Source organism: Balaenoptera physalus, assembly GCF_965194825.1.
Source record: "Balaenoptera physalus genome assembly, chromosome: 12".
NCBI classification, from domain to species: Eukaryota; Metazoa; Chordata; class Mammalia; order Artiodactyla; family Balaenopteridae; genus Balaenoptera; species Balaenoptera physalus.
In genome coordinates this window covers 56,237,947-56,265,211 of record NC_138897.1, presented here as the reverse complement: position 1 = coordinate 56,265,211, position 27,265 = coordinate 56,237,947, and the positions used below count along the sequence as shown (strand labels likewise).

The 27,265-nt window shown below is 38.6% G+C and overlaps 1 protein-coding gene and 1 long non-coding RNA gene across 8 annotated transcripts in view; one reads left to right on the top strand and one right to left on the bottom strand.

Moving 5' to 3' along the window:
• Positions 1 to 27,265, bottom strand: part of OSBPL1A (oxysterol binding protein like 1A) — a 215,755-nt gene that overhangs the window by 13,515 nt on the left and 174,975 nt on the right. For all 7 annotated transcript variants that reach the window (XM_082417820.1, XM_082417822.1, XM_082417821.1 and 4 more), the window contains 4 exons: positions 20,579 to 20,654; positions 5,055 to 5,189; positions 3,940 to 4,037; positions 2,913 to 3,095 (listed from right to left, as the gene is read on the bottom strand). In XM_082417820.1, the coding sequence (XP_082273946.1) occupies positions 2,913 to 3,095; positions 3,940 to 4,037; positions 5,055 to 5,189; positions 20,579 to 20,654 (492 nt within the window). The remainder of the gene's footprint in view (positions 1 to 2,912; positions 3,096 to 3,939; positions 4,038 to 5,054; positions 5,190 to 20,578; positions 20,655 to 27,265) is intronic.
• LOC309639930 lies at positions 14,439 to 25,981 on the top strand. Its single transcript, XR_014251927.1, has 2 exons — positions 14,439 to 17,703; positions 25,353 to 25,981. It is a non-coding gene; the product is annotated as an uncharacterized lncRNA (long non-coding RNA).

Genomic DNA, 27,265 nt, shown 5'->3' with positions numbered 1-27,265 from the left:
TTTCACTGAGCAAGAGTTTTTCATTTTGATAAAATCTAATTTATCAATTGTGTCTTTTCTAGACTGTGCCTTGGTATTATATCCATAAGATGTCATTGCCTAATCCAAGGTCATAAAGATTTTCTCCCAAAAGCTTATAACTGTACATTAGATTTTAGCCTATGGTCTATTTTGAGTTCATTTTTGTTTAAGCTGTGAGATGTAAGTTGAGGCTCATTTTTTTTAACATACGTACTTCCAACTGTTCCCACACCATTTGTGGAGAGGACTATCCTTCTTCACTGAATTGTGTTTTTACCTTTGTCAAAAATCAACAGACCATGTTTCTGTGGGTCAGTTTTTGGACTCTATTCTCTGTTCCCTTGATGTATGTGTCTATCCTTTTGTCAATACAACATTGTCTTGATTACAATAGCTTTACTGTTAAGTCTTAAAATTAGGAAGTGGGAGTCCATGAATTCTGTTCTTCCTTTTCAAAACTGTTTTGGCTGTACTGTTTCATTTGTCCTTCCATATAAATTTTAGGATCAACTTCTCTTTATGTATCAAAAATCATCCTGGGACTTTTAAATTTAGATTGTGTTAATATAGATTGCTTATAGATCAATTATGGGAAAACTAACGTCTGAATTACATTAAGGATTCCAGGTATAGTGAGACATAGTACGACTCTCCATTACTCATAGTCTTTGATTACTGTAATCAGTGTTTTATAGTTTTCAGCATGTGGAACCTGAACATATTTTATTATCTTCATCCTGCTATCGAGCCTATCCCAGTTATTATTTTTGTTATTGTATTTTTTCAGTACTAAAATTTCCAGAAATACTTTCATTTCTTTGCTCCAATGTCTTTCTATTCATTTTAAGAGTGTTCATCTTTATGTCATGGAGCATAGTTATAATATCTGCTTTGAAGTCTTTGACACAAATTTCAATATCTGAGTCACCTTGGGATTAGAGTCTGTTTATTGTTTTTCCTTTCTTTTCTCTTTCTTTCTCACACAAGGAGATCATAGAGTACTTGACTTTCTCTGACTTATTTCGCTTAGCATAATGTCCTTGAGGTCCATCCATGTTGTTGCAAGTGGCAAGATTTCATTCTTTTTTATGGCTGAGTAATATTCCCGTGTTGTATGGAATATGTATAATAATGCTGCAATGACATGGGGGTGCAGATATCTTTTTCAGTTAGTGTTTTTGTTTTCTTTGGGTAAATACTCAAAAGTGGAATTGCTGGATCATGGTAGTTCCACTTTGAATTTTTGAGGAACCTCCAAACTGTTTTCCATAGTGGCTGCACCAATTTACATCCACCAACAGTACACAAGGGTTCCCTTTCCTCCACATCCTCACCAACACTTATTTCTAGTCTTTTTGATACTAGTCTTTCTCACAGGTGGGAGGTGATACCTCATTGTGGTTTGATTTGCATTTCCTTGATGGTTAATGATGTAGAGCATCTTTTCATTTACCTGTTGACTATTTGTATGTCTTCTTTGAAAAATGTCTATTCAGATCTTCTGCCTACTTTTTAATTGGATTTTTTTTCTTGCTATTGAGTGGTATGCATTCTTCATATATTTTGGATGTTAGCCCTTTATCAGATACATGATTTGCAAATATTTTCTCCTATTCAGTAGGCTGCCTTTTCATTTTGTTGACGGTTTCCTTTACTGTGCAGAAGCTTTTTAGTATGATGTAGTCCCACTTGTTTATTTTTGCTTTTGTTCTTTTTGGTATCAGAGTCAAAAAATCATTGCCAAGACCTATGCTAAGGAGCCTACCGCCTATGTTTTTTTCTAGGAGTTTTATAGTTTTCAGTCTTACGTTCAAGTTTGTAATCCATTTTGAGTTAATTTGTGTATGGTATAAGAGAGGGGTCCAGTTTCATTCTTTTGTATGTGCCTGTCCAATTTTCCCAACACCATTTATTGAAGAGACTGTCCTTCTTCTGTTGTATATTCTTGCCTCCTTTGTCGTAAATTAACTGACCCTATTTGCATGGACTTATTTCTGGGCTCTCTATTCTGTTCCATTGATCTATGTGTCTGTTTTTATGCCAATACCATATATTTTAATTACTATAGCTTTGTAATATAGTTTGAAATCAGGGAGCATGATGCCTACAGCTTTGTTCTTCTTTCTCAAGACTGCTTTGGCTATTTGGGGTCTTTTGTGATTCCATAAAAATTGCAGGATTGTCTATTTGTGTGAAAAACGTCATTGGAATTTTGATAGAGATTGCACTGAATCTGTACGTTGCTTTGGATAGTATGGACATTTTACTAATATTAATTTTTTCAATCCATGAGCACAGAATTAACAATTCCATTTACAACTGCATCAAAAAGAATAAAATATGTAGAAATAAATTTAAACAAGGAGGTCAAAGACCTGTATATTGAAAACAACAAGACAGCAATGAAAGAAACTGAAGATGACACAAATAAATGGAAAGGTATTTCATAGCAATCTTTTTCCTATTGCAAAAGAAGAGAACTTTCAACTTAACCTAATGTCTAAAATGTACCAATGTGATTGTTATTTCAATATTTCTCAAAGTGAATTCATTTTAAAAGATGGTTAAACAAAATATTATTACCATGATATATAGAAAGCTTGTCTCATAAGAACTGTCAGGCAGTGATTAACTCCATTTTATCTTAAAATAGATCCAAACAAACACCACAGTCAAACATCAAGTTAAACTTTTTACACATACCTAGGATGATTAACAATGGCTATTACCATGTTTCTCAAATTCTTTTACATGATGCTAGAAAATATACGATTCATAAAAGCAGTTTCTTTGTCTCCACCTTTTGAACAACAAGGTCAAGTCTGTGTGCAAGTGTATACACTAATGAGTAGGTACACATGAAAAGAGTTAAAGGCGTGATTCTGACTCACTCAAGGAGCTCCAACGTGATGGTTCCTTTGGGTTCTGCTTCTACGCTCTTCCCCCAGAACTTCAGTTTGGGATAGATTGAGCCATGAAAGATGAAATCATTGTTTAATCCTTCAGCATGAAATGCACTAATGGGTGGGTGATGGCTGACCTGCTCAGAGATGAGTCTGAAACCAAGGTCATCTCTTAAGATTTAAAAAACAAACAAACAAACAAAAAGAGGTAGTGTTATATAATAAACTGTTATCACAGAATGTATACATTACTGTCATTTCAGTGAAAAAGCAATGTTAAAGTATTAAGGAAATGGATTTGACGAAGTAAACAATCCTTTGTTATCATCCTGATGGAAGGACAACATGCGAGCAATTGCATATATGCAACCCAAACAACTAAAACCAATGTTATTATAAACCTAGCTACTTAAACACATTAAAATAAAGAACACCCACATGAATTTGGGTGATGTTCATGAATTGACAATATTAGCCATGTAAATTTAAAACTTATCATTCCATTTATATTAAGATTGAAGAATCTAATGTATCTCCTTTACAAACATCTAGGGAATAAATGAGATCAAAACTTGTGGAGGAAAGAGAATGATTCAGAAAAACTAAAGCCAAATGAATTCCCTAACTGTGTGTAAAGAAGCAAGCTACAGCAGGAAATGCAACTCTAGATACATTCATTGCCTGTATGCCAACAGTGTAAGTTTATGCTAATATATTTTATATGGTTATTGAAAATACCCAATCATGCCTTATGGTCTACATAAGGAGAAAGGATGGTAACTAATCCCACAAGATCAGGAATACTGAAATCCTTGTAATGGTTCATTTTATGTATGTTTCATATTTTTGACATAATTTCTAAAATAATAAATATCATAGAAACAAACAAAATTGTTAACTTTCTTCAGTCATACAAAATGTTGGTAAATGCTCAAAAAATATACATTTTCATTTGAAGAGCTATATAAATCATGCAAATTCAACTATCCACCTGGAATAGTGTGAAAGATCTTACCGAACTAATTCATAAGTCTCTCCCAGAAGTGGGTTGAAAGGCTTTCCAGTACGTTCCCACTGAGAAGCAACAGCAGATACAGCAAATGCAGCTACACACTGTGGGACAGAGCATTAGGAGAAGTTAAAAATAGCCTTGCTGGCTCCTCATTCTTTCAGGAACTGAAATTCTGCTGAAAATAGTAATTTACAAAATGATTTTGAGGAGTTTAATTACTTTGTATTTTTAACATGGCTTAATAAGCAAACTAATAAGCAAACGTGGATATTCAGAATGAAAATTACTGAGACTCTTCCTATAGATCATCCCAACTGTGGGTTTTATAACACCCTGACAGTGCTACAAATTCTCTCAAGGACTTTTAAAAACCTCTCAAGTCCTAAATTACTCTTAATTCCTTTAAAATTTCTAAAAAGTACATCACTTTTAGGATGGGGTGAAGAGATAAAACTAAACAAGTTGGTATCAAGTCCAATGAGGTTGGGAAAAGCTAATATATATAAATGAAAGCACAGAAAGACTCCATTTAGAATGCTATTGCCTTGCTGGAAGGAGAAGAATGTATCTACTATACTCTCCCTGTGTCTAGTCAATCCATATACATCACATGAACGCCTTCTCTTCAGAGGAAAATAAAAAAGAGCAATTCCTTGCTGTCCTTTGTTTTAACCTATAGTAGTACATGTATATTTATATACAAACATAAGCATAAATACACATATTTATCTGTGTATGTGTTTATCTATTCCCTCTCGGAAACACTGAGAAAGTCTGAAAGAAAGGTTGAATGTTTTTACCCTAACACAATGCTACCTTCTAAAACAAAGACTCAGAAACAGCTCACCAACATCCAGGTTTGGTTTTGGACCACGTTCTGCTTCTCCTGCCATTCTCGTTGGTCCTTCCACTATGGTGGCTCTCTGACTAGAGGGTGGCGGGGAAGGAACACAGACGACTCTCCAAACATGCTGACTATGTAATAATAACGTTTGCTAACCTCACACTGGACTTAACATGAATTCTGTGTATATGTGCTTGGGGCGGGGGGAGGGGAGAAGGTGGCAGAGAAGACTTCCTAAGACTTAAACCTTTCCCAGTGCTTGCTTGACACATACCTGCATCCTTTCCACAGGATCAGCAAATGAACTGGCCTTGTGGATGAGGTACGTATGCTCCATATATTCAGTGAGTCGCTGGAGGAAGCTCAAAGGCTCGTTAAATATAACTGGCATGGTGATCTTGGAGAGTTCCTATTTAACAAGAAAATGGCAACTGTGATGTCCAACATACACAGCAAACTTACATGCTGCTGTCTCTACATAACATGTTCCGGGAAAGGAAGTCACAGAAAACAGCAAATTTAATTAGTATCAGTTCAATTTCATAAATCTTCCCAGAGCATCTAACGATGTGGAGTATATTGTTCTAGGCCTTGAAGGAAATACAAAGACTACCCAAACATTCTCCTTGGCTTCGAGGAGCTTGCAATCTACTGGTGAGCAGTGAGATGATGACTATTAATAAGTCTGCCTCAGATCAGAATTAGGAAATGGCATATAAAGGTCATGGGGACACAAAGACCAAAAATCTTCATAGTGGGCTAAGGAGCAACCACATATACCATTTTTGTGGATAATTTTTCAAAGGAATTTCAGACTGTTTTTGACTGACAACATTGAGGTTTTCTGAGAACACTGATCCATTATACATTGTGAACTGGGGTACTAGAAGGCTATTGTGTATTTCACAGGATAGGTTTTAAATTCTATCTGCTAGAATGACACAATCACAGTAGACTTCCAAAAATAATTTAATGATTGGGCAGGGGTCCTCTGACCTGAATTGCAACCTTTCAACTCTGCTTACCATATCCTGCCAGCAAACAGTCGCACCATGAGATCTTTAACAAATTCATTAGGTAACAAACTTATCTTGGTTTTCTCTGGAGTAGTCTGATGATCTTTCCAACCTTCCACCTACTATTATTTACCTTTCCCGTGAGAATCACATCTTTCATGAAGCCTGCTGACTAAAGTCATGATCACGTGAACAATCCCAAGGTGCCATCGAGGTTGAATGCCACCTGTCTCGGCTCTGACTTTCCCCCTCTAAACATCCACATTCTTACAGATATGCACAATTAAAAATAAAGTAACCGTCACAAAACTACTATCGGAATGCATTTAAAAAAAGCTGATTCATTACCATAAAGTACTGCAGACCACAGACAGACATGTAGCAGCTCAATGTAATGAAAAGAAATGGTAGGTTTATTGCTGCCTCACTGGGAAGACAAAGGAGAACTGGACTGTATAAGGAGATGAAGAAAAGAAGGCTTTACTGTATACACCCTGAGATCTCAGTAAATGCAAAAATTCACTGCTGGGGCCAAGTCAAGAAAGCTGCGACTGCCAAGGCTTTTCTTAACTGAGATATCTTAGACTCTCTTTCTTCTACTTAAAAATACCTTCATGAGTTTTTTCTTAAAAAAAAAACCACAAAAACTAATAGAGGAATATGTAATTTTCAGTCATGGAAGTAAAGACATGAAAATGCTCCTCTCCTCAGAGGCAAAGCACCTCCAAACAGTTTGGGATACAATGCTGGGTATTTACACACACATGTGTGTACACACATATATCTTATTGGATTTTTTTAATGCATGGGATCTGCTCTATGTATTGGCTCATCACTTGCCTTTTTTTGCTGTTCCTGTGTTCAGAGGTCTTACATACATGTACATTACACCACCGAGTCCATCAAGTTCTTTGTAATCGCTGCACTGCGCAGTGGTAAGATGTCAGAATCAGACTGAGTTCCTCTGCAGGCTTTCTCATTTACTAGATGTGTGACTCTGGCCAAGTTAAACTCTGCCAGTTTCCTTATCAATAACATGGCACTAATATAACAGTGTATGTAACATAATTACTACAAAGCATTGTTATAAGACTAATATTTGCAAAACACTTAGACCAGTTCTGGGCACATTAGTAAATGCTATAGGTATTTGTTAAAATTTTTTTTTAAAGTCTATCTACAGATATACCATAAACTATTTAGCCTTATCCTTTAGAACATGAACAAATATGGTTTTAAAGTAAATTTCTGTTAAGTGGGATTTCTGGGTCAAAGGTGTGTGCTCATTGAAAATTTTTACAGTTACTACCAAGCTGAATGCCTTCAACCCTTCAACCCTTTATCAATTTGTACTCCTACCAATGCTTCTGGGAAGTCAGATTTTCTTTTAACATCAAAGGGAAGGGCATTACTTCCAATCTGTTCATTCAATCATGTTCACTTTCTTTACACAACTATTTAATTCAAAAATAGTCAAATGTTGTAATGGTGCTGAGTAGTTCATGTATAACTCTAGAACGAAGATTAAAAGACATAAGTATTAAAAGTAACTATAACTATGATAATTTGCTAATGGATACACAATGTAAAAAGATGTAAATTGTGACACCAAAAACATAAAATGGCAGGGAGTGTACAAATGTAGAGCTTTTGTATGTGTTTGATGTTAATTTGTTATCAGCTTAAAATAGACTGTTAAAACTATAAGATGTTTTACATAAACCTCATGGTAACTACAAAGCAAAAAACCTATAGTAGATACACAAAAGATAAAGAAAAAGGAATTTAAGTATACCAACTACAGAAAATCATCAAATTCACAAAGGAAGAGAGGAAGAGGAAAGGAACAAAGGAATTACAAAAAAAACAGCCAGAAAACAATGAACAAAAGAGCAATAGTGAAACCACATCTATCAGTAATTACTTTGAATGCAAATGCACTAAATTATCCAACCAAAAGACATAGAGTGGCTGAATGAAAAAACAGAAAACACCAAGACCCAACTATGCTGACTACAAGAAATTCACTGCAGCTCTAAGGACACACACAGATAGAAAGTGAGAGGACAGAAAAAGATATTCCATGCAAATGGAAACAAAAAGAAAGCAGGGGTAGTTATACTTCTATTAGACAAAACAGATTTTAAGCCAAAGAATGTAACAAGACACAAAGAAGGTCATAATATAATGTAAAGGGGTCAATTCATCAAGACGATATAACAATTATAAATATTTATGCACCCAAAATAGGGACACCTAAAAGCAAATATTAACAGATCTTAAAAGAGAAATAGACAGCAATACAAGAAAAGCAGGGAATTTCAATTCTCTACTTTCAACAAGGGACAGACATCCAGACAGAAAATCTTAGTAAGGAAACAATGGGTTTAAACAACATGTTAGACCAACAGACCTAAGAGACATATACAGAACATTCCGTGCAATAACAGAATACACAATTCTTCTCAAGTGTATATGGAACACTCTCCAGGATAGACTAAATATTAGGCCACAAAACAAGACAATAAATTTAAAAATACTGAAATCATATCAAGCATCTTTTCTAACCACAATGGTATACAATTAGAAATAAACTACAAAAAGAAAACTGGGAAATTCACAAATACGCGAAAAGTAAACATGCTACTAAACAACCAATAGGTCAAAGAAGAAATCAAAAAATATCTTGAGACAAATGAAAATGGAAATACAACATACAAAACTTACAGGATGCAGCAAAAACAGCTCTAAGAAAGAAATTCATGGCAATAAACACACTAAGAAACAAGATCTCAAACAGCCTAACTTTATACCTCAAGGAACTAGAAGAAGTCCAAAATTAGTAAAGGAAGGGTAACAAAGATCAGAGTGGAAAGAAATGAAACAGAGACTAAAAAGATAAATGCAACTAAGAGCTGTTTTTTTAAAAAAAAGAAAGATAAAATAGACAAATCTTTAACTATACTCACCAAGAAAAAGAGAGAGAGGACTCAAATAAGTAAAATTATAAATGACAGAGAAGATACTACAACTGATGCACAAAGGATCATCAGAATGCTGTGAACAATTATATGCTAACAAATGGACAATCTAGAAGAAATGGATAAATTCCTAGAAACATATAACCTACCAAAATTGAATCATGAAGAAATAGAAAATCTGAACTGATCAATTCCTAGTAAGGAGATTGAAGCAGTAATCAAACACCTGCCAACAAACAAAAATCCAAGAGCAGATATCTTTACTTGTGAATTCTGCCAGACATTTAAAGAAGCATGAATACTGATCCTTCTCAAACTATTCAAAAAAACAGAAGAGGAGGGAACACTTCCAAACGCATTTTACAAGGTCAGCATTATCCTGACACCAAAACCAAAGACAAAACCAGACAAAGAAAAGAAAATTATAGGCTAATATCCCTGATGAACACAGATGCAAAAGTCAAGAAAATATTAGCAAACTGAACTCAACAATACATTTCAAGGGTCATACACCATGATCAAGTGGGTTTTACTCCAGGTAAGTAGGATGGTTCAATACAAGCCAATCAATAAATGTGATATATGACATTAATAAAACGATGAATAATCTCAATAGATGCAGAAAAAGCATTTGACAAAATTCAACCTCCTTTCATGATAATAACTCTCAACAAAGTGGGTATAGAGGAAGCATACCTCAACATAATAAAGGCCATATATGACAAGCCCACAGCTAACATCATACTCAGTGGTGAAAAGCTGAACACTCTTCCTATAAGATCAGAAATAAGACAAGGATGCCCACTCTCACCACTTTTATTCAACATAGTACTGAAGTTCTAGCCAGCGTAATCATGCAAGAAAAAGAAATAAAAGGCGTCCAAATCAAGAAGGAAGAAGTAAGATTATCTCTATTTGCAGATGCCATGATGTTATATGTAGAAAATCCTAAAGACTCCACCAAAACACAATTAGAACTAATACATGCATTCAGTAAAGGTGCACGGTACAAAATCAACATACAAACATCAGTTGTGTTTCAATTCACCAACAACAAACTATCAGAAAGAAAAATTAGGAAAACAATCCCATTTCCAATTATCATCAAAAAGAATAAAATAGTTAGGAATAAAATTAACCAAGGAGGTGAAAGAGCTATACACTGAAAATTGTAAGACATTAATGAAAGAAATTGCAGAAGACACGAATAAATAGACAGATACTCTGCACTCATGGATTACAAAAGTTGTTAAAATGTCCAAACTACCCAAAGTGATCTAAAGATTCAATGCAATCCTTATCAAAATTCCAATGGCATTTTTCACAGATATAGAAAAAACAATCCTGAAATTTGTATGGAACCACAAAAGATCATGAATAGCCAATGCAATCTTGAGAAAGAAGAACAAAGCAGCAGGTATCATGCTCCCAGATTTCAAACTGTATTACAAAGATATAGTAATCAAAACAGTACAGAATTGGCATAGAAATAGACAGGCAGATGAATGGAATAGAATAGAGAGCCCAGAAATAAATCCATGCATTTATGGTCAATTAATTTTTGCTAAAGGAGCTGAGAATATACAATGGAAACAATCTAAGTGTCTGTCAGTGGATGAATGGATCAAGAAAATGTGGGTGTGTGTGCATGCATATGTCTACGTGTGTATATATATACACACGCACACAAATATATACATACACACACACACGATATTTCTTGGCCTTACAAAAGAAGGCCATTTGTGGCAACATGGATGAACGTGGAGGGCCTTACGCTAAGTGAAATAAACCAGATAGACAAACACTGCATGGTATGGTATCACACATATGCGAACCTTCAAAAAAAAAAAAAAAAGTTGAACCAATAAAAATACAGTAGAAAGTCGCTGCCAGGGGCTTCAGGGTGGGGAAAATAGGGAGAAGTTGGTAACAGGGTATACACTTTCAGTTATAATATGAATAAGGTCTGACGACCTACTGTATAACATGGTGACATGACTACAATTGATAACACTGTTTTGTATAGATGAAATTTGTTAAGCGAGTAGAACTTAAATGTTCTCACCAAAAAAAGGATACATATGTGAGGTGCTGGATGTGTTAATTAACTTGATGGGGGGAATCCTTTCACAATGTATACATATATCCAATCATCTTGACGTAGACTTTAAATATTTGTCAATTATATCTCAAAAAAATAATCCACCAAGATTGTCTCTCTAAAGCAACTTGGCTATACAGAATATGCATATAGAAATAAAACTGTTTCAAAATAGCTTTTAAAAAAATTTTAATTTAGCACCTACTAGGTGCCAGGCACTGTTTTAGACACTGGATTAAAAGTCTCATTATAGCCAATTCTGACCTGGAATGCCCTACTCTCTTCCCTTAACTCTTGTATCCCCTCTCCACTAGGATTTCAAGAGAGTTCAAGTCTCTCCTCCTCGACTATTCCAGTACTCATTGATTTCTCGCCTCTTCCAGCTCCTGGAGCACCAGAATCTGTATCGCACAATTTAGCATCTGATCACAGATTATACAGCCTGCTGCTATGTCAGGAGTACTAACCAGCTTATCTTGCTAACTACACAGTAATACAATTCCTGAGGGGAGGGATAATATCTTATACTCCGCCTGCATCCTCATCACCTCAGGGAGAGCAGAGCACATTGCAGGCACCCCTGCCCTATGTGCTCCTTTATGTTTCCACTGCCCCCTGAGTTTAATCCTATTTGGGCATTTATCACAGTGCACTAGACTCTCCTGACTCTTTCACTGGAATACAAACTCCCTGAAGTCAGAACCCTCTTGTTTAATGATGCACATAGTTCACATAGCAAAATGAGTAAAAAAGTAGGTTACAAAGCAACATGTTCAAAAATATTTTAATTTTGTAAAATACATGTTTTATAGACAAATATTAGAAGGTAGTAGCACCAAAAAGTTAACAGTGGTTGACTGCAGGCGTTAGTAGTCCAGGTAATGTAACACTTTCAGCCTGGCAAAAGGAAGGGATGGGAAAGCTGACAACCCCGCACCGCAGAAAGCGGACGCCTTACAACGTACACGCTGACACTATGCTCATCATAAAAGAGACAAGAGAAAAGCACGACGGGAAAAGAGAACAACAAAACAGACTCAGGTTAGTCCAGTCCTGGGTTCCAGAGACAGTAGAGCGTTAAAGGAGTGCCTTCTGAACAGAAGGCACAACGGTGGCTGCCAGGGCTGGGGGGTAGGGAGGTGGGGAGCTGTTGTTTAAGGGGCGCAGAACGTCAGTTCCACGAGATGAAAAGAGTTACATGGGTGGTAACGGCAGCATAATGTGAATGTACAAACGCCACTGAACTGCACGCTTAAAAATGGTTAAAATGGTAAATACTGTGTTCTGTGTTTTACCACAATTGAAAAATAAAAGAATGGGCTCTGAGAGCACACGCCCCTTGCTACCTGATGCCTGCATCGCTATAAGCCCCTCACCTCTCCGCCAAGTGGGGGCTTCATTATGTACCTCACAGGGCCTGTCAGGATTAATCAGTTCACACAAAACACTCAGAACAGGCATACGTTAAGTGAGCAATAAATGTTAGCTATGATCATTACTATTAATAGTACATTCAAGATTGCCAAGTCCTCCAAGGCCGTGTAGAGGCAAGGCGGCTTTGAAGGCTGGGATACCTCATCCTGTCGCCTGGGCAGCCGAGCTGCAGAGAAGGCACTCAGATGGCAGCGTGGCTTGAGTTCCAACCTTAAAAGGTGAAGAAGTGAGGGAAGGACACCTGTTCCCCCCGGAGCCCCAGCCAGAAGGCATCGCGTAGTCCCCGCTGCTGAGGCTCTCGCTGCTGGCTGGCTGTCCCGTCCAATCGCCAAGATGACACCAGGGTGGCGACATGAGCCCTGGCCCGTGACAGAATGTGACGTAAATGATGCCATTTCTGGCTCTGCTCTCTTGTTTTCTACATTTCGCCTTGTCATGCACAACAGCAGGGTGAGATTTATTTTAAAGGAATTTAAAGGATTTATTCATTAAAGGAATGAAGAACTTTACCTAAGTTTGATTCTGAACTTTTTTCCCTAAAAAGTACTAGACTGACTATTAAACACTCACTGAGGGAATAAGAGACATGCTGGGGGGTGACAAGGCGTTTGTCGCTTCTGTCATTACGGCGGCTCAAATGGGAATCCAGGCCTAGGGACTTATCTTTCATCTCTATAGCGACGCTGTATACGTTGCCATACTCTCACATAATCTCCCTGAGAAAATATGCGAGCAAGAATGGGACAGTCACGTTGTCCACTAGCCACTGGCTGCTCACCACCAGTTGGCTTGACTTCATATGAGTCAGCAAGTCAATGAAATAGTGGTTTGTCAACTCTGGAAACCAAGGTACAGAGGACATGGTTTTATCACCTATTCAATGGGCAGACTATTTTTTTTTTTTTAATTTTTTTTTTTTAAAGATCTATTTATTTAATTAATTTATTTTTGGCTGCATTGGGTCTTCGTTACTGCACACAGGCTTTCTCTAGTTGCGGCGAGTGGGGACTACTCTTTGTTGAGGTGCGGGGGCTTTTCACTGTGGTGGCTTCTCTTGTTGCGGAGCACGGGCTCTAGGCACACGAGCTTCAGTAGTTGCGGCACGTGGGCTCAGTAGTTGTGGCTCGCAGGCTGTAGAGCGCAGGCTCAGTAGTTGTGGCGCACAGGCTTAGTTGCTCCGTGGCATGCGGTATCTTCCTGGACCAGGGCTCGAACCTGTGTCCCCTGCATTGGCAGGCAGATTCTTAACCACTGGACCACCAGGGAAGTCCCCAGACTATTTTTTAATCATTTGAAAAGCTCCCAAAATTCTGAAAGGGTCTTTAAATCCAATTTTATAATCTAGAATAATTTAAACACCTTCCTGCTTCTTTTAGTAACTCAGAATGTAAGCATTCAAGGAAATGAAAAGGCACATTTGTGGCCCAGGTAATAGACACAGAGGGGAAGGGACAGAAAAAGGCCTGAGGGAACATATACACATAGATCCAGATGGCCATAAAAATCACCTTGACTGCACAGAAGAAGTCTAACATGCTATTTAAAATACAGCAGTGGACTTGCAATTTTTTGCCTCTGTTAGTCTGTACAATTATTGATATTTTAATTGTTAAAATCTACAGTTCCCTGGATATGTAATGAAAAAACTCGGTGATACAAACTATATTTCATTCCCTCTTGGAAATTCACAGAGACACCGTTTTTTACTTACAATACAATGAGGTTTGGTATTGGATTCGTTAGATACTGTATACAACTACTTAGTACTGCATGTATTCCAATAATAGGAAAAGCAACAATGCGTTATTATGAAGGTCAAGTTTCAGGAAGAAACATGAGCTAGAATACTTTTATCACTGAGAGCTTCAGTCAGCTGGAAGAATTAAATATTTATGCCAGGCAATTCTATCTTGCGACCCAGCTAAAAGCAAAGTTTAAATGTATCCATACAAATTAATAGCAACTAATGATGAAACTGAAGAAACTCTTAATTGCAGTTGCTCATCAGCTGACAAACTGAGAAGAAAACAAAGAGAAGGCTGCTTTGTCACTCGAGCACTATATGAACAAACAAGGCCGAGTCTGATCCCCACTGAAGTGGAAAATACCTTATATGTGTAACGCCCAACTGAGCAAATACTTAAGACCTGGGTTGGAGAGAGCAGCTCGGCGTCGGTCTTAAGCTAAGTCTGCCGGTGGGCAGGGTCCTCACCCGGGTGTGCGGCCCAAGCACTAAGTGGGCTTCTAGGCTCTTCACTGATGGGCAGGCGCTGGCAGCAGCCTTGGCTCAGTGCCTTGGGTGTGCCTTCTGTGACACCAGCGTGGCACTGGATCCTCCCTCCACAACAGCCCCAAAGATGTAAAACTTTATTACCCTTCTTCCATGTAAGGGCCTTGGAGGGCCAGAGGTCTCTTTCCCATCTTGGGCTACTCAGTCCCTTCCCTCCCCACAAGATGTCTATCATCTATTAGTTTACCATCGCATGAGAGGTTCTTGCCATCTGAATACACTGATCATGCCCAAAGCAGTCACACCAAGACCTTGCAAGTCAGCCCCCTTGGGGACCACTCTGGTCGAGCAGTCTGAACAAGCCTGCTGCTCTGACGCCTTTTGCTGTTGGTTACACCACTGTTCCTCGGCTCTCACAGACCAGCCCCAGAGAACACAACACCCAGAAGCAAAGGAACTATGCACAGGAAAGGGGTGTCTGCATGTGAACCGAATGAACCACACTGTGGGCAACTGGGTGCAACCAGTGGTAAAAACAGGGAGAAAAAGACAAGAAAAGCTTTGAGGGAAAAGACAAACAGATATTCCTTTCCTAGTCTTCCTGTCTCGGAGCTGAATTTTTTCAGAGTTGGGAGGCCGTGTGAGTCCTCTCGAAGGACAACCACTAGGTGGGAATGTGGCAGGACAACTAAGGCGCTGGCTGGAAGCCTGGACCAGGTCCACGGTCTCCACACTGTAGTCACTCAGGGTACCCCGTGACTGTGGGCAGGGATGGATGCTTTAGGGGAACCGATCTGCAGGTGCTCAGCCTTCACACGCACTCCTGCCTAAGAACCGACAGGCCAAGAACGCACCTGCGTCGGACGTCACGCTGTTGCTGTTTTCCCACGTCTTCTTTTAAAATCGCCCTTCTTTTACTTGGGGTGGGGGGGAGACACCCCTTACACCATCCTGAATTCTAGTACAGCAGTCTTGCTCTGATGTGTAAAAACCTTCAGGGCACCGAGTGAAGGGAGGTTTAGAAATACAGTACTGGTACAAGGAAGCCTCTTAAATCAAGGCACTGTTGCTCTGCAGGACGGCTCCCCGACTTTCCTGTTTTCGTTAAGGCAGAGACCTGACATCGGAAGCTCTTCCAGTCACCTCTCCCCTGTTGGGATATTCTGATTTCAGATCATTATAGAGTGAGGTGGTAGAGATGACAAATTTTGTTTAACTACTTTGCTTCTTCTGCCTCCTGTCTCTTAAGTCAGTATTTATAATGTACCAGTTTGGGCAAAGCTCCAAATCTTATCTAGAGCTGTATCTGGCTTATATTTAGAATTCAAGAATGGGACAGTTGTCACAGTGACATATACCAACGTGTTTATCTGAGCCCAAAAATAACATCACAGCCCTGACAGTGAGCTGACCCGGGATGCGTCTGGTTGTGAGGTCACACGGCAGACATTCTGCATCAAGGGGATGCGATGAATCTGAGGTTTTGAGGGAAAACATTTAAAGTGCATGATAAGATAAGAAGCATTTCATGAAAAAAGATTATATTGGCAAGGTGCGTTTCAGGGAAAATATTTCAGTTTTCCCAACCCCCCCCTTCTCAATATTGCAAGGTATATCTGAGTGAGAGGACACAGTTACAGAAACCGAAGTTGAGAGCCCTGGTAAAGCTTCTCCACTCCATTTCCCAGAGACCCAGATGCCCATGACTCCAAAGGAAGGTAACAAGACCTCCTGCAAGTTAGAGTTTTCAAATGTTTCCAATAACACTGAAGGAAGTCCTACTGAGTTGCCAATTTATGGATCATAAAAAATTATTTTTGATGGATAATATATTACCATCCGATTTTTGACATATAGTCAGGAAAAGGTCAAAGAACTGAATGACATTGCTAGATACTAAAAAAAACACAGAACTCCTACTTCCCATCTGTCTATTAATATGAGCAAGGCTTCTTAATCCTTGAATCTATTAAAAAAAAAAGAACTGTTACTGAAAATCCTGCCTCATTCTAGCAATGTGTGATATTCATTCTCAGATATCTCAGCCAAAGTGAAAAAATCCTTTTTATGAATAACATTTTAGCTTTTATGTTATACTCTCATAAATTTTGTAATGTTAGTTATTTTGATCACTCATGTAAGAATAACTTAAAACTTTTAGTACTAAAGTCTTATGGCCATAAAATATAAATTTTTAAATTTTAATTTAAATATGTATTCTTGTGATAGTGAAGTACGATATGGTAATCAAAATACCTTCAAAGATGAAAAAAATTAGGTTAGGGTAATATTCTATAGTAAATATGGAATGGAAATAGGAGTTAAAGGAGCAAACTAGAACTATAACGTTTTCAACTCTTATATTCAAGTCTCTATGGAATTTGGTTGCACTGGATACCTTTCTGAATGATACAACATTTTCACTTTAATAACTCGGTATTTAAAATATAACAGACCTTCTTCACCCTCTTATAATAATCTAACACTAATATTCTACGGCTCCAAGACATTTAGCAGACGTGGTCTCAGGTGCAGGCGCCTACTCAAAATTTGTGCCTGGACGCCTTGCTTGCCTCACCCTGGTGCTGGCCCTGGTTTCCAAAGTCACTAAGTATGGACACCCATGACCTAGCCTCTGGGTGTGTCCTGCTGACAAATCCTAAAGGGATGGGAGAGAAGAGGAGAAAGAAAACAGGGGAAACAGAAGACAATGGGATTATGAGATTAGAGTCCTTTAACAAAAGGACAATGGGAGTAAGGAAATAAGGAACAAAGAATTCAAACTACTAACCAACATCAAGTATTAATTCTGAGATGGGAATCTGTTTGCTAAATGCTTCAATCACAGAGAGATTTAGGATTTAATTCCAGTTATGTATTCATTTCATGTAGTATAACCCAACATTTGGTAACATAATCCTGTCCAAAACAGACTGGGAGAAAAAAGGGTGCCATTAGTTTTGGAAATCTAAGTCTCTATATTCATTTTAGAAAAAAAGCAAGTCAAATGTGTATGTATGTGGCAGTGGAGGATGGAGCAAGGTGAGCCCGGCTGGAGAAGGTGCTGCAGGGCACCGAGGCCCAGGATGACAAATGCCTGAAGACACTGACTTTCCTACCTGAGAAAGATGAAGTTATACCTCGACCATACATGGCAGGTAAGCACCTATCATGTGTTCTTAAGAGCCGTGTCTTAAGGGATTAATGATACTATGCCATAAAACTGTATCATCATAAATGAGGGGCACTGATTTCTGAAAAAGTTGGCACCAGACCCCAGGTGAGTGTAGAACTGGGAGGTTTCCAGCAGGATGCCCACACTCCCCACTCTGATCTCATATGCTCCTCAAGTCGACAGAGACATCATGAAAAGCTACGGTTTAATGTCAGATTTCCTCTGCTACTTTTAAGACTTATTATTATAAAATTAAGAAACTGGGAATGTGAAGCTATGGGAAAAGCCAGCTGAAGGGTATGTCCATGGCTTCTGTAACTGAGATATACCCACACAGAAAGGCCCTGGAGTGAAGTATTTGGATTATTAAGTGTAATAGAATCATGAAAGTGCAATGGGGGGGTTAAAAAAATGCCTTCACTTTGAAGTTAACTTCACTCTGAAATTAATAAAATCTATGGATACTAATATCCTCTAATTTTTTAGCTATTTTCCTCGCAGTTGGGGGTAGGAGGAGGCAGATATAAGAGGGGTCGATACCAAAAATTATTTAAAAATTTTTATTCTGGTGATGTTATTTGCATTTCTCTCTCAAGATACACTGCACTTTAAATCTCTATTGTGCTCAACACTCACCCCCTTGGACTGATTCCGCTGCCCATGAGAGGGGAGACATGGAGCCCCGAGAACAATAACTTCCAAATGTCAGATAACTGCCTTTCAATCACATTAATAAACATTAATAATTATTCATCTAGAATGTTAGTCTCTTATAAAACCTCAGCAGAAAATACTTTCCCAAAACATTACCTCCCCTGCAGCTCTTTCTCTGTGATTTATTCAGAAAGTTCTATAGATACAAGTTTCAAAACATTCCACGGTGCCCTTTCAACCCAAACAGTTCTGCTTTTATTTGCTTTATTTTGTTTATGATTCAGCCTGTCTATTTGCACAAACAGTTCCACACCTAAAAATAAAAGTAAAACCATCCTTCTAGAGAAATAGGGCATCTGTCGAAGTACGACAGGCAGAAGCATGACATTATTTCCCGTCTTTTAAAAGAATGGATAGTTTCCATTTAGACAGAACGCTTGCTTTAGACATAAACTAGACGATTATCAGTCACTAGCCTGAACAAACTCATGACAATACCACTAAATCCGACACCCAGTGAGACAGGAGATAGTAGGTGACAGACTCAAGCAAGAGAAATACAGAAAGCTGTACTTTCCACGATTGCCAAAAAGACTAAACCACATCTGCAGTTTTCATACCCATTCTGTTGACTCAACAGCCTTAGACAAATGTGGTACCAATTCTACAGTAACTGTGGGTTTCATTCATTAGCAGGTTACAAAATCAATTTAATGAGCTGGAATCAGCATTAATCTAATATAACAGAAAATATCATTTATTGTAAGGATGAGTATTCTTTTGCGGAACCGGTTTTCATTTTAAACACACATGCATATGTACATGTTTACATACTGGATCTCAATGATAAATATGTTTACTAAGGGCTTGAAAAATATTAACTCTGTAGGATATAATTTTTTGTCCTGAAAATTTCAGTTCTTAAGAGACTAATATGTATAGTTATTTTATTTAAGAATATATACATTTGTCTAGATACATCTGGTTTGTCCTGATGCAACTTAATATAATCAAAATGGAATTAGAGCCCAGGTATTCTGATTCTCAAGTGTGATTAACTGTTGATAATAATGTTGAGCATTAAGCTAAACCAGGGTCTGTCCTGGCAATTTTATATAAATTATCTTATTTATCTCTCAATACAGCTATAAGGCACAAATTACTCTCCTAACTTTACTCAGGGAAGCAAGGCAACTGGCCTAGTGTCTCACAGACAGGAGGCGGCAAGGCTGGGATAAAGCCCATTATCCAGCTACAGATCCTTCTCTCCATGCAGTATGATCAGAAAATATTTGTTTAAAATAAATGTTTCTGGAATTAGCTCCTTGGAAATTACATTTAGGAAGTCTCAGATGACATTACCCCATGTAGAGAAGAGGGGCATTTGAAAAATGCCAACGTGTGCACAGCAGCAGCCAGAAGGATTTCAGGTATCAGAATGAAAATGTTCAGAAAGTGACTATACTTCCCAGTACAAGGCAAGTTCTTAGAGTACTCAGGCTGCACATTAAATTGCAAAATTAAGAAACATAATCTCCAGGCAGATTCTTTAGCAGTTCAGGACTCACATGTTTTAAAATTTTCATCATTCTAGTTGGTCAAAGGTCATGCTAGAAGAATTAAGAGAACTTTACTCAGAATCCTAGCCTGACTGTCGTCAGGGTGGTAACGTGGACTACCATTTTAAAGGGAATCTAAGGATTTATGTAATAGTAAATTTTGCCATCCGTCACCCTCCCCCGCAAAATCAGATCCACCTGCACAGATAACTAAGCTGGGACACATTCCAAATATCTAACATACACCACACTTACAAGGTACCAAATATCTAACATACACCACACTTACAAGGTACAAAAACCTGCTCTGTGCACAGAAGCGTAAGTGAAATTATATTCTATACTGTGGGGACTGTTCTTTTTGAGCCTTTCTGGGTAACTCTATAGGGAAATACAAATGTGGAGCATTTTCTTTTTCTACTTTCTTACAATGAAAAGTCACATTAAAGTCACATTAAATGGCATAAAAAGTGGTTCAAATTCTGTGAGGAAAACCTAATATAAGACTTTTCCTAATTTCTGATTCTCAAAAGTTTTCATAAACATTGTTGTGCATCACTTTTATGCCAACATTAGGATTCCCTTCTAAAGGATATGCATGAAACACCTCTCAGCTTAATATTATAGAATTGATAGTTAATTTACCATTCCAATACATTTTCTGAGGATGCTCCAGATGCTGAAGTCATTTCTGGAAAACATAGGGGAGGGCAAGCTTGTTCTGAAAAAAAGAAAACAAAAATAAAGACTTAATTTTAATACCACTGGCATTAGGAAAAAAGCTACTGTCAATAATCTGAGAGCCACAGGCATACATGTATAGAGACACCATAAAAACGCGCAACATGTACATATGGCCAACAGGTACATGAAAAGATGCTCAATATCACCAGTCATTAGGGAAATGCAAATTAAAACTGCAATGAGATATCACCTCACACTTGTTTGAATAGCCAGAAAGACAAGGGATTACAAATGCTGGCGTGAATGTGGAGAAAAGGGAAGGTTGTGCACTGTTGGTGGGATTGTAAGCTGGTACAGCCACTACAGAAAACAGTATGGACGGTCCTCAAAAAATTTAAATTGAACTCCCATATGATCCGGCAATTCCACTTCTGGGAATATATTAAAAGGAAATGAAAATACTAACTTGAAAAGATGTCTGCACCCCCATGTTCACAGCAGCATTATTTACAATAGCCAAGACATGGTGGTATGATATCAATCATTTAAGAAAATGTGGTATGTGTCTCTCTCTCTGTCTCTCTCACACACACACACACACACACACACACACACACACACACACACACACACGGAATATTATTCAGCCATAAAAAATGAGGAAAACCTACCATTTGCAACAAAACTGATGGACCTTGAAGGCATTATATTAACTGAAATAAGTCAGACAGAGAAAGACAAATACTATATGATCTCACATGTGGAATCCAACAACAACAAAAAACCAACATCAAACTCAAAGAGAAAAGATCAGATTTGTGGTTGCCAGAGGTGGGGCTGAAGAGAAAGGGAATTAGACGAAGGTGGTCAAAAGGTACAAACTTCCGATTATCAGATAAATAAGTACTAGGGATGTGATGTACAACATGACTATAGTCAACACTGTAAGACGTAAGATACACCGTAGTCGTTAAGAAAGTAGGTCCTAAGAGTTCTCATCAACAGGGGAAAAAAATTTTTCCTTTTTATTTTATCTATATAAGCTGATGGATGTTAACTAAACCTACCGTGGTGATCATGTCACAATATTGTGAAATGTAATATACATATAACTCAAACCATGGTGCTGTGCACCTTAAGCTTAGTGATGTGTATCAATTATTTCTCAATAAAATTGGAAAAAATGTGCACAGACAGGATAAAATAGGGTCCATCTGGGCTTGTATCCCTATTCACTGCTATTTTGGGCCCTGAAAAGTTCCACAGCAGATCAACTGGCCCCACGTCTTCGGAATCGTGCTGATCCGAATCCTCCTAATCCTCCTGTGTTGGTGTCCAGCTGCTTAAACCACCTCAGAAGTACACTGTCCTTTCATGTGCTGGTGTATCTGACCTGCTGTTTGGTCCAAGACAGACCTATCATACTCTGATACTCAATAAATTACTCTAGTAGCTGTTAAATAATGGGAACAAAAAATGTCATTACAGAACCTAGCTTCAGGTTTTTAAGAAATTAATTGTATCGTATCAGTACTTTCCCAAAGATGCTGATATTGGACCAAACTCAGCAACTCTGGATGGACTGGAAAACCCTTTGCAAATTAACCTCTACAGAAGGAGCGTTTCCAAAGCCTCTGCAGGGGTAAGGAAACAGCCAAGAGAAGGGTGGCTGTCGGTGGCAAAGGGTCTGTGGCTCAGAGGAGCAAGCACACTGAGCTCAGGCACCCTGAGGCCTCAGCACCACCAGGGGCAGGAGCGGGAGGTGCCTGAACAACTTCCTGAAACACCGTTATAATAATGCCTTCTTTCTCATTATCTTAGGTTCTGGCCAGGGATGCTGGTTATCCAGGTGCTGTTTGAAATATACCCATGTACCTAAAATATTAAAGAAAACGTTAAATTAAAATTTTTATCTTCTAAAGAATCTCTATTCTATAAACTGATTAATTTGAATTACAGGAGTTAATCAAATTTTAAGTTTTTAAATAAATAATATTTTAAGATCCTCTGTGGTAAAATCTTTCTGATTTTTCCTTTTCTTAGGGACACTCACTGCTCATTTGGTAGATTCGTCATCTACCCAATCTGCTGGATAAGTGGCCACAGATGGTATTTAAATCACATTCTCTACAATCCAAGACTATCAATCTCAGTGACATGAACAACTGAATCCAGGGACAGAACCCTTGCCATTACCTACCATTTACATGTAGAATATAGTTTCAGAGATGCATATCAACTAAATTTTTCATCTCTTGTCTATTATAAAGTCAGTCAGAAATGTAACATATTATCTAGGAAGTTATGAGTCCAAAATAAGTTTTGTGAAGACTGAATAAGGGGCTCTAATTCCCCCCAACAGATGCTTACATTAAATGCATATGTATACATTACTATTCTGATTAAAGGCAAGAATAGCAGAAAAACAAGAAATATTTTGGAAGCAAGAAAGCAGAAGAGACATCCAAGCTTTATTTTTATTCTCAATTTAGAAAGCATCACAAGGTTGCCAGCCAAGAATCCCACCCAGAAATAGCCTGTACTCATTTTTGTGCACATAACGCTTCGTGGTGTTCTATGAAAATGTAATTACTCATTAATGAGGCCAGATAATCTGCAACCTGAGTTATCTATTCTGGAACACAACCAGAAAGCAGAGGTGAAGGGAAAGGGCCATCACGGAGCCCGTGCTGTCTTCTTGCGTAGGACACGCAGAGCCAAATGCAAACCCTCCTTCGGACCACATGGTGCGTAACACACTGACGAGAAGCAGCGAGAGAACAGCAGCCCACACGGCCACGCAGGAGCCGGGGCCCAAGTAAACGACCACAGGGCTGCTGGCTGCATCTAAATCGATAGCATGAGGAGGCTGCCAAAAGAACAGAGCCAGAACATTCCCAAGGGCAGCTCTGCAAAGGTCAGACCACAGCTGGGATTCAGACCCATGTGCCACTTTGAAAAGGAGGACTCACGAGAGGCCAGGCAAAGGTGTCTGGAGAACAGCTCTTATAAGCAATGGCTGAAGGAAACGTGTGGTCTAGAAGAAACAGAAGAAACTGGAGGTCTGGGAACAGGGGGCGTGACGGAGGTGTCAGGGCGTTTAGAGGACGGGGCCAGGGGGGCAGGAGTAAAGGCATCCGCACACCCACAGCCCCACCGCAGTCCCTGCACCCCTCTGCCTGCTTCGCCTTTCTCCACAGCACTGATCATCACGTGACGCACTGCAGGGCAGCCCTGAGTATCTGCTGACTACGTCCCCCAAATATAGTACATAAGCTTCCGGAGGACTCGCGTTTCATCTACTGCTGTACCTCATTGCCCAGGACAAGCCTAACACAGGGGAGGAGTTTAAGTATTTGTTGAATGAGCTTTGGAATGTATAAGGCCTTTTGGTATACATTATCGCTTTCATAAAGAATATGGTTTATCTTGTGCTACTGAAGACATTAGGACTAGGACTCTTGGTGGAAGTTACAGGACACCTAACGTAAAGCTAACATAAACTTAATATAAATATAACATAAAGCTAACATAACAGCTACCATAAAGTATAACCTGTCTTATAATTAATTCCAAATAGGGGAGACAAGAGAGTCTCAACAAGGAAGTGTTTCAAACAGATGCTGGAGGATCCCTTTCAGTCACGGCCCAGAAAGGCATTCCTGCACTGGGTGGGAAGTTGGTCTCCATGAGCTGGGCCAGGGATGTTGCTAAACATCCCACAGGAAACAAGACAGGTCTCCACAACAAAAAGTTACCCAGCCTCTAATGGCAGCAGTGCCAAAGTTGAGAAACCTGTCATAGAAATACAACTAGAGCTTCATAGATAATTTTAAATTTTGTAGTGGCTTTATTAAAAAAAAAAAAAAAAAGTAAAAAGGAACAAGATAAATTAATTTTAACAATATATTTGATTTAACCCAATATGTCCAAAATATCAGCACTTCAACATGTAATCAATATAAAAATATTAATGAGATATTTTATACTTTTTCCCATACCACGTCTTCAAAATCCAGTGTTGATTTTACACTTAGAGCACGTCACAAGTTAGCTACTAAATTTTTAACAAAGTGAAATGTAGTCTTACCAAAGCAATAAAGTTATGTTTAATGGCAAAATATTTTATACTGCTTCGTTTTTACGAACTGTTACAAAATTAACATAATAAACCTATATTAATTAAAATTAAATAAGACTACAAATTCAGTTTCGTGCTCACACTAGCCACATTCCAAGTGTTCAAAAATCACCTGTGACTACAACTGGACATAATGGATTTCTGTGATTACTTCTGAAAACAAAAGGATAGGAATGCTCTCAGATCATGGAGGAAGATCAAAAAGTTACTCAATTACAAGAGTCTAAAGTCAATGAGAAGCAAAACAGTCCACAGCCCAATCATCAAGAAAATGCTAAATCTGCAGTATTATTTAAACTAGAGAGAATAGATTTTTTAAAATTAGGTAGATTAAAATTTTTAAAAATGATTTATACTGAAAAGGATATGTTTCTATATTTTAAATTTTCACTCCTTCCATGGTGGGGCAGGGAGGCGGGTAAGAATTCCCTAATGATCTTGGATGAGGAGATGCTACTCCAGGCAGAAAACAGAGCAGTGGCAGGCAGGCCTCAGAATTCCAGGCTGAGAGCACAGATCAATTATTCTCTTCCCTTTGAGTTGATCTGAGAGTCATTATCCTGAATTCTATGCTTCCTTTTTCCCTTCACACAGAGAGAAAACACCCTGTACCAGGGACTGAGAGTGATGCACCCCGGCTCTATTTTCAACCATACAGATGCCGCTCTGACTACGGACACAACGACACAATGACTGGTCTTTAAGGGAAAGCTCCCGTCCCACTCGCTTCATCTCCGTGATGCACGCGGCTCACCCGGCTGCCCTGCCACTGCACCACCGACACAGGGTGTACACAGACCCCAAGCTGAGCCACGTTGACTTGTGAAGCGTGACTCACAAATGCTGTGCTGGGATCCCTTTGCTCCAAACACACTGCGCAAGTTCAGGAGATCACTGGCCCCCAGGTCTTTGGGAGATGCTTTTTTTTTTTCTAAGATTTTTTTGGTGTGGACTATTTTTAACGTCTTTATTGAATGTGTTACAATACTGATTCTGTTTTATGCTTTGGTTTTTTTGGCTGCGAGGAATGTAGGATCTTAGCTCTCCGACCAGGGATTGAACCAGCAGCCCCTGCACTGGAAGGTGAAGTCTTAACCACTGGACGGCCAGGGAAGTCCCTGGGAGATGCTTTTTTTTTTTTTTTTTTTAAACATCTTTATTGGAGTAAAACTGCTTTACAATGGTAGTTTCTGCTGTACAACAAAGTGAATCAGTTATATGCATATATATCCCCATATCTCTTCCCTCTTGTGTCTCCCTCCCACCCTACCTACCCACCCCTCTAGGTGGTCGCAAAGCACCAAGCTGATCTCCCTGTGCTATGCAGCTGCTCCCCACTAGCTATCTATTTTACATTTGGTAGTGTATATATGTCCATACCACTCTCTCACTTCATCCCAGCTTACCCTTCCCCCTCCCCGTGTCCTCAAGTCCATTCTCTACGTCTCTATCTTTATTCCTGTCCTGCCCCTAGGTTCATCAGAACCATTTTTTTTTTAAGGTTCCATACATATGTGTTAGCATATGGTATTTGTTTTCCTCTTTCTGACTTACTTCACTCTGCATGACAGACTCTAGGTCCATCCACCTCACTACAAATAACTCAATTTCATTTCCTTTTATGGCTGAGTAATATTCCATTGTATATATGTGCCACATCTTTATCCATTCATCTGTCGATGGACACTTAGGTTGCTTCCATGTCCTGGCTATTGTAAATAGTGCTGCAATGAACATTGTGGTACATGACTCTTTTTGAATTATGGTTTTCTCAGGGTATATGCCCAGTAGTGGGATTGCTGGGTCATATGGTAGTTCTATTTTTAAAGTTTTTAAAGGAACTTCCACACTGTTCTCCACAGTGGCTGTATCAATTTACATTCCCACCAACAGTGCAAGAGGGTTCCCTTTTCTCTACACCCTCTCCAGCATTTATTGTTTGTAGATTTTTTTGATGATGGCCATTCTGACCAGTGTGAGGTGATACCTCATTGTACTTTTGATTTGCATTTCTCTAATGATTAGTGATGTTGAGCATCCTTTCATGTGTTTGTTGGCAATCAGTATATCTTCTTTGGAGAAATGTCTATTTAGGTCTTCTGCCCATTTTTGGATTGGTTTGTTTATTTTTTTAATATTGAGCTGCATGACCTGCTTGTATATTTTGGAGATTAATCCTTTGTCAGTTGCTTCGTTTGCAAATATTTTCTCCCATTCTGAGGGTTGTCTTTTCATCTTGTTTACGGTTTCCTTTGCTGTGCAAAAGCTTTTAAGCTTCATTAGGGCCCATTTGTTTATTTTTGTCTTTATTTCCATTTCTCTAGTAGGTGGGTCAAAAAGGATCTTGCTGTGATTTATGTCATACAGTGTTCTGCCTATGTTTTCCTGTTAAGAGCTTTATAGTGTCTGGCCTTACATTTAGGTCTATAATCCATTTTGAGTTCATTTTTGTGTATGGTGTTAGGAAGTGTTCTAATTTCATTCTTTTACATGTAGCTGTCCAGTTT